Source organism: Gavialis gangeticus, unplaced genomic scaffold (assembly GCF_001723915.1).
Source record: "Gavialis gangeticus isolate Ggan-Ray unplaced genomic scaffold, GavGan_comp1, whole genome shotgun sequence".
Classification (NCBI taxonomy): domain Eukaryota; kingdom Metazoa; phylum Chordata; order Crocodylia; family Gavialidae; genus Gavialis; species Gavialis gangeticus.
In genome coordinates, this window is record NW_017729008.1 from 31,448,305 (window position 1) to 31,456,999 (window position 8,695).

The 8,695-nt window shown below is 44.6% G+C and overlaps 1 protein-coding gene across 2 annotated transcripts in view; it reads right to left on the reverse strand.

Moving 5' to 3' along the window:
* Positions 1-8,695, reverse strand: part of MCM10 (minichromosome maintenance 10 replication initiation factor) — a 45,880-nt gene that overhangs the window by 17,066 nt on the left and 20,119 nt on the right. For both annotated transcript variants that reach the window (XR_002096074.1, XM_019509553.1), the window contains exons 12-14: positions 5,483-5,584; positions 5,282-5,396; positions 4,553-4,781 (exon numbers count right to left, since the gene is read on the reverse strand). Coding sequence is in view for 1 of the 2 variants with exons in the window: in XM_019509553.1 (XP_019365098.1) it covers positions 4,553-4,781; positions 5,282-5,396; positions 5,483-5,584 (446 nt within the window). In the remaining variant the exon portion in view is untranslated. The remainder of the gene's footprint in view (positions 1-4,552; positions 4,782-5,281; positions 5,397-5,482; positions 5,585-8,695) is intronic.

The window sequence follows — 8,695 nt, forward strand, 5'->3', positions numbered from 1 at the left end:
TTCACTCGCAGCTTGTTTATAGCAGCCAGCTGGAAAATGGGGAAGAATCATTAAGATGGTGCTGGATATGAAAACTGAAAGCTTGGAACAGCATCTCTTGCACAAAAATGCAAGACAGTGGCTGGGGCAAGATGGAGTTGTGGTAACAAGACTGCCACAAGAAAATCAAACTTCACTAATGGCTTGCAACCCATTACGCGTTGAGACAGTGGAGCTCAAGGTACCCAATACTAGGGCTGTGGTTGCTGATTCAATTTAGCGGAGAGTCAGCCCAATTCAGCTGCTGAAACTCCAAATCTGAATCAAATCAGAAGGCCCTTTAATCTCTCCAAACTTAATCAGAACCTTCTGGATTGATTTGGAGAGATTCGATGATTTGGACATAGGCACAGCTCTAAATGTTTTTTTCCACATACCTTAAGGTACCAGGTGCCTCATGAACAATGCGGTGGTGGGGTGTATGGAGCATCCCATGGGAGCATGGCGGGGGAGGGGGGGTTCCACCACGAAGCGTGCAGGGGACCCCCCCCAACTCAGCAACTGGTGCCTCCTGGGTCTGGGGGGTACCTGGGGTCCCCCTGTGGCCAACTGCCGAGCTGAGGGGGCTGAGGGTCCCCCATGTGCTTGGCAACAGACCCAGAAGTGGACCGGAAATGCTTCTGGGTTGGCCGCCAAGTCCACAGGGGAGCCCTCCTCACACTCCTGTGAGACTCTCCATCTGCACCAGCATTGCAGCATTCGCAAGCCATGCCTGGTACCTCGAGGTACGTAGAAAAAACATTTAAAGCTGCGTCTATGGCTGAATCGCTGATTCTCCGAACCAGCATTGAATCTTCAGATTTGGATTCAGCCTAATCGAATCAGGACAGTGATCGGAATCAACAAATTGAATCACTGTCCGATTTGGGCCAAATCCAAATCAAATATGGTCCGTTTTGCACACTCCTACCCAATACCACATCCATACCATAAAATAATAAAAGTGATGGTTAAAATTGTTGGCAGGGACCTGACACTCATCACATGTGTATCTTCAAGCTAAGAAAGACAGAGAAAGAGACTGAGCCAGTAAAGACAAGGAAACTACATATGCATTTCATTTGAACTAGCAACTAAAGAAAACAAGAAACTAAATCTATATCTGAAGCAAAACCATAAAAGGTGCACTGAATACAGGAAAAGATGTCCTGTACATGACATCTCACATTTCTCAAAACAGGCATCCAATGTCTAAGGTACAGGCAGTCCTTGAACTTAGGACACAATTGGTTCCTGAAAACTGCATCTTAAGTTGAAACGTTATAACTCAGAACCAATTTTCTCATAAGAAATAATGTTATAAATGGGGGATTGGTTCCTGAACCAAGGCCTGATACCCTATTTTCACCAAAAGTACCCCAGAATTTTGTACTCGATCAATTATGGGTGAGTAATATAGCTACATGAATGTATTTATATTGTAAATAGCAATCATGTTGATTTGGAAGGACTTCTTTGAGGTGACTTTGCTGGTCTTTTTGAATGGCTCTTGCCTGGACTCTTCTCCGGAGTCTCGGCTGCAGGTTTTTCTGGAGTCTTGTCTGCTCTCTTAAAGAAACTGTCCAAGGAAATTTGGGCAAATGCTCTCCAGGGAGATGAGCAACGCAGCGAACTTGTTCGCTGGCGTGATGTCACGTCAGATCAAGCACTGTAAAATCAAAACCGTCATAAAGTTGAAACGGTGTCAATTTAGAAATGTTGTAAGTGCAAAATGTTGTAACTCGAAATGTTGCAAGTCAAGGACTGCCTGTATTACAAATGTCTCAATCATTCAGTGTATATCTGGAGTTTTGTAAATAGACCATCACTGGTACAAGCTATTGCAAATTCGCCCCATTGATAAACAAATACTCAAAGACAGGTCCGGTAACCAATGCCTCTAGGTATCCTGTTTAAATCACTCAAAGCCCATCACTTCTAATCGCTCAGCTAATCGGGGTCTGCAAAAAAAACCAAGTCTTCACACCTAGACAAATCCAAAAACAGGAGGCAGGCAATGTAACAACTGTAATATGATGGTTACCTTTTTCCTCCCTATTTTGTTCAGACTTTAATTGGCTAACTATCAAGGAAAAATGCTTTCAAGCCATATAATTAAACAGTATAAAGCAAAACAGAATTGCTAGCAAAGTATGTGCAGTCCAGGGAAAACCGAGAAGCCATCCTGCCACCCAGCTGATAAGCAAAAGATCCATGCTGCGAGGCTGCACAAGAAGTTTCCTGCCTGCACTGGGTAAAAGTTTCTTTGCAGCTAAGATAATACAAGGACTAATAGCTCATTTTATATTGGGAAAGAGTTTTTTTCTGTCATTTAGTTTTGTAACTTGTTTGTAGTTATTAAAGCAAGCCTTTTTGCTATTCATCAACTGAGTATTGTGTCAATTCTTAGAGCGCTAGGTTTAAAACCCTATTTTTAAGTGCAACAGATGGAAGAGGAGTATCCAGAGTCATGTTATTGGTTGCAATTGTGGAATCTCCATCTTTGAATATTTTCAAGAGCAAGCTGGAAAGACACTTGGATGAGATGATTTAGTCAGAGGCGATCCTGCCTCGAGCAGGGGGCTGGACTAAATGACTTCGTGAGGTTGCTTCCAGTCCTAGTTTCCTAAGATACTAACGCAGCAGAGAAAATCTTTCCACTGAAAGCAGCAGCAGGGGCTAGGGGATGGGTATCCCAAACAAACTCCAATCCCAACTCTGCCATCTTCTACTGCTCTATATCACCCAGCCAGTCTGTTTCCCTGTCTAGAAAGAGACAAAAACTTTTCCTTGGCATTTAGTAGGCCTCAGAGGTTTCAGATCTGGATGAAGGCACAATGGAGAGGAACAGGTCAGACAAACATTTCTCCCCACTTTTCCAAAGAATAAGGTAACATCACTAGAGATTTCTACAGAAATCAGTAAGCAACTGACAGAAAAAAAAAACCCTGCACATGGCCCCTTCACTCCAATCCTAAACTGCTCATATTCTCTTTCATTCCACCCATTAGGAGGTGATACTCTCTGCCAGGCAAAAAACAGAATCTCTGCAAAGGAAAGATGAACCCTGCCTGTGCTAGTTAGAAACCAAGCTGCTGCAGCTCAGACCCAACACAGCTACTGTACCTAGAGAGTTCACTGCTACCCACCTGGCTGAGGGCAAATATTGAGATTACAGGGAATTTGCCACATTGCTGGATTAAGGTACAATCTGGCATTCTTACAACTTCAACAGGATGCTAGCAGACAGAGGCAAAGGACCCAGGCGCTAAAGGGTTAATTTTTATAAGCCAACCTGCAGCCGTATTTTTTAAACATTCAAGTGGAGTTTAAAAAAAAAAAGAAACATCGGAACTCTTATCAAGATAGAAAACAAACCAACGGTCCTCAAAACAATTCAGTTACATCCTGCATTCTCTGCAGCTAATACAGCCCTCCTAAGTTTGTCTCTGAATTACAGCTAACAAAAGAATTGGATTTTGTCCAGCATGAGGCAAACTTTCAGCTGATGCTTTTGTCTCCCTGCTACAAAAGGTAGCAAAGGCAACCCATGATGGGACAAGAACCAAGCTAGTTCTTAGACTCTTAAAACCCTGCAGTATACAGCACTAAACCCACAGAATGTATTTCCTTCAATGCAGTCTCCAAAGCACATGCGTTTGCAGACAAGAAAGTAAATCCTAGCTGTACCTGACTAGGGACAGGAAGGGGGAAGGAGGACAGCAAAAGTTTGCCTTTTGGCACTCTCTCATCAGTTGGCAGTATAAAATGGCAGGCAGCCAGGAAGATCACCTACAGAGCGAGGCTGAATGTTCCAGCCTTGTCAGTTAAGAGTAGGCCAGACAAACACTTGGCTGGGATGCTGACACATGGTCATTAAGAACCATGGTGAGAAAAATTCACTTCAGAGGCTGGCCATCCCACAGCACTAGCACACTCCTGCCCAATTCAGGGTGGGTTAGAACTAGTAAAGAGGAGAGGTTCCAACTCCTACTGTTGGATGCTTGAGACTTTATTTAGCAGATAAGCTACTGCTCTGGAGGCTTAGACAAACGAGTAGCTGAGATGGCGCTCGGCCACTAATGGCTGGTGGTCATTAGGAGCTCAGTGTGGCACAGCAGGGCTTAATACATCAAGCACTGGAGGCAAGGTAACCACTGCAATGCCACCAGTGTCAGACTTCACAAATTATAAGGCTAGAAAGGACTAGTGATCGTCTAATCTGAGTTCATGTACAACAGAGGCCAAAGGACTTCCCTGAACTTGTTCTTGTTTAAATTAGAGCACCTCTGTGCCAATGTCAATTTAAAAATCTCACACAGAGAATCTACAATAGCCATAGCTAAGTTGTCCCAAGGGTTAATTAGTCTTCAGTCTGAATGTGCCTAGCTTCAACTTAAAGCTCTATTGAGATCCAATGGCTCTACATGTTCATTCTGGAAGTTCTTACAGGCTGTGATCATGCCACCCCTTAAACTCCTTGTTAAGCTAGTTAGATGGAGTTCAAAGTTCAGTGTTTCAAAGGAGCATTTACCTTCTTAGCTTCTGCTAAGCCACTTAGCTTTGGTGCTGGAGGGGGGGAGACATCAAAGAAAAGGATATCATCTCCTTCAGAAAACCCTGCACCCAGTCTAGGTGTCTGTGGGGTTGTCATCTTTGCAGCTTTGGGGAATTCGGCCCCTGGGGTTGGAGAGCTATGTGTGGATTGCCCTGCAGAGGATGGTAAAGCTGCCGTCTCAGCTTTACTTGCATTCTGAAGAAACCTTAAAAAGGAGGACAACAGGCATTGGAGACAAGTCATAGGTCACTGCAGCAAACCAAGGCAGAGTCTGCAAATACCAGAACAGAATGTAGAGAAGCCTGTCAAGGCAGAAGTCACTGATCAACAGAAGTGGCCTTGCCAGTCCTGCTAGTAAACCAGCATGCAGTTCAACTACTTGGGGACAGTGAAACGAGGCCTATCAAAGATGTTCACAGGACCCTGCAAAGGTGAACCATCAGAACATCCCTCTGAGGTCAGTCAGTCAGTGCTGGAGTAGGGAATTCATGATTCTCAGCTGCCTGCTCTACCTATTCTTCCTCCATTTTTCTTTCCAGTTCTCAAGCAGAGTGCTGGTGTGTTTAGCTTTCCACTGAAGTAAGAACCAGATTAGTTCTATTCAGATTAAGTTTTACAGAACTTTAAAATCTCAGAAAAAAACTAGCTGAGGGGTAAACAAGTGGACAGCTTTCCCATAAGCAGCCATAGATGCTAGCGCATTACCGCTTCTGGATCTCCTCGGAGCGCCTTTTCCTTGCCTCTAGCAATTGCTGCTTCTGTTGTTTGATCAAAGCTGAAGCAGAAATTGACTGGATCGCAGGTCCTTCCTTCTCAGCATCTAAAATAAAAATCCAAAAGGTAAGGGTTGCACAAAAGAGCCAAGTGTCTTCGAAGGTAAGTGCTGGGAGGAGTATGTGGACACACCTGCCTTGGACCAGTGCTTGCAGAGGTTCCGGGCTCCAAAGGTTGGCATTGTTAACAAGTCTTTGAAGTCATCAGAACACGATAAAGGTCTCTTTGCAGCACCTAGAACAGAACACAAAAAATCTAACGGACTCAAAACCACAAAGGGAAAAAGGTCTGGCTATAGTATATCACACTTGACAGCTCAAAAACATAATCCACTAATACTCGCTGCCCTAGTCTGTGAAATCAGAAAGCTCTCCTTCCTGTTTTAGGTTTTTATACAGTCCCCATTACCAAAGTGCACAAGCACCCCAAGATCCCCTCCGAGCTAAAAATGCGCTCTTATCCTTGTTTTACAAGTGGAGAACTGAGGGTTTAGACCAGTGATCTTCAACCTTTTTAGATTCAAGGCACCCCTCAAAAAATGTCGCCTATTTTTTACTTGATTTTTGACTGAAGAAAAAATGAGCAAGCTTCTACTGCAGAGAACACAAAAAGACCAAAGAAGGTCAGAATGCTTTGAACACTCTGGATTCCTATTTGAATTCTCTGGATTTAACTTGTGAATCATCTTTGCGCACCTAACTGCGATAACATTGCGTAGCACTCTGTCACACCCCTGAAAGGATCTCAAGACACCCTGTGGTGCTGTGGCACCCTGGTTGAGAATCACTGGTTTAGACAGACATGACAGCCATACCAGTATCAAATGACATAGGTATGAGCTGGTGCAAGTGAAATAAGATTTGCATGCTCTTAGGGTGATATGTAGGTAGCAAAACCTCTGCCACTTCAATATGTTTCATTTAGATTTAAAGTTACAGGAATTTAACTCACTTATATCACTACAGGAGCACAGGCATAAAATATGGGTGATGCAAGCTCCAGAATCACAACTTCTTCCCTTTTTAGTTATATGTTACATGCGTCTATAGCCAGAGACCCTAAAGCTCAGATCCACAAAGCCGTCTAGGTACCTACCTCCTATGGAAATCAATTGGCGTAAGGTGCCTAGCTCCCTTTGTGTATCAGGAGCAAGCGACTTACCCAAGGTTACACAAGCAAATAGATTACCAAAGCAAAGACTTGGATTCAGGGCTCCCAAGGTGCAGACTAGTGTTCTAAGCCAGCAGTGGACAACCCACAGTACACAGCAGATTGTAGAGGAAACAGGCAGCAGACTGACAGATAGGGCAGGGAACAGAAAGCAAAGCAGGAGACCAGCCAAGGGAAGGGGACTGGAGTGACTTGGAGAGGGCACGGCATACCTGCCAAAGCACAGGCAAGGCCAACATTTTAAGTGCTGGTCTTTCTACAGGATGTATAATACTAAGCAAAGTACAGCAGGAAATGAAGGCACAGGGGACAAGCAATTTACCTGAGGCCACAGATAGCCAGGGACAGTTTCAGGAGCAGCACTCAGATTGAAGCAGGGCTGCAAGGATCCTCCCAGGCCATTAAGCCTAATCTCTTTAAAAGAGGCAAGAAGGAGGACCCAGGGAACTACAGACCAGTGAGCCTTACTTCAGCACCCAGGAAGTTACTGGAGCATATCTTAAGGAAGGCCATTCATAAGTCTCTGGAGAAGGAAAGTCTGATCACAAACAGCCAGCATAGATTTATGAAAAACGAATAGCATCAAACAATCGTAATCTCATAGTTTCACAGTGGTTAGGGTCAGAAGGGACCTAAACAGATCATCAGGTCCGACCCCCTGTCCTGGGCAGGAACGAGTGCTGGGGTCATAACATCCCAGCCAGATATCTATCCAGCCTCCTCCTGAAGACCCCCAAGGTAGGAGAAAGCACCGCTTCCCTTGGGAGTCCATTCCAGAGCCTGGCAGCCCTAAACGTCCTTTGACAAAGTAACTACTTGGATGGATGGAGGAAATGCTCAGATACAGTGCATCTAGACTTCAACAAGGCTGTTGACAAGGTCCAGCACAACTTCCTCATAAACAAGTTGCAGAAATGTTTGCTAGGTAAAACTAGTACAAGATGCATAGATAACTGGCTCAATAGCTGCAAACAAAGTGCAATTATTAATGGGTCCATGTCAGAATGGCAGGAAGTCCCACAGGGGTCTGTCCTAGGCCCAGTGCTGTTCAATGTGCTTATTAATTATTTGGGTGCTGGCATAGAAAGCTTCTTGAGCAAGTTTGGAGATGACACAAAACCAGGAAGGATTGTAAACATGTTGGTGAATGCACGCACAGTTCAGAAGGATCTCAACAGACTGGAAAATGGGACTAGAACCACAGAATGAAGTTCAGTGCAGACAAATGCAAAGTGCTACACCTCAAGAGGAATAATCAAAAACACAAATACAAAATGGGGGACACCTGGCTGGGTGGCAACTCCATGAAAAAGGACTTGGGAGCCTGTATGAGTCTGCTGTATGATGCAGCTGCACAAACGGCAAATGCGGTTTTGGGATGCATCAATAGAAGGCTTAGGCGCAAGAGACAGAATGATAGTGACTCTATTTGGCACTGGTTAGGCTTCATCCAGAGTACTGTTTCACGTTCTGGTCTCCACCTTTTAAGGATGTGGAGAAGTTAGAGAGGGTCTAGAGGCAGGCAGAAAAGATGATCAAGGGCTTGGAAAGTAGGTCATATGAGAAGAGAGTGAAGGAGCTAGGCTTGTTCAGTTTGTGGAAAAGGTGCTTAGGAGGGGACATGATTACAGTCTGCAAATACTTGAAAGGCTGCCATAAAGAAGAGGGAAACACCTTTTCTCTCTTGCTGCAGAGAAGAGGGTGTGGAACAATGGTCTGAAGTTGCAGCAAGTAAATTTAGATTGTGTATCCAGAAAAACTTCTTCACTCTATGAGAATAGTGAGGCAGTGGAACAGACTGCCTGGGGAAGTTGTGGACTCTTCATCCCTGGAGGTGTTCAAGAAGGGGTTGGACAGCCACTGGTCAGGAATGAGCTAGGTGTAGCTATGCCTATTTTCTACCATGAGTATTTCCCATGCTTCCGGGTTCTGCTAGTTGCTCCCTGTGTCCTCTTTATTTTGCTACATGCATCATGGTGTTTTTAAGCCTTATCAGAGGCACTGAATGTTGGCTACAGCTAAGGCTGAGGACTTCAGCTGGGGCATGCTGATTCTCCTGCGAGGAGCAAAGCCAGAGATTTGTGACTTGAAGGTCATGCCCCTCTGCTCAGGATCAGACCAATCACCATATTTGATGTCAGGAAGGAATTTTACCCCATGGTCAGATTGGTATGG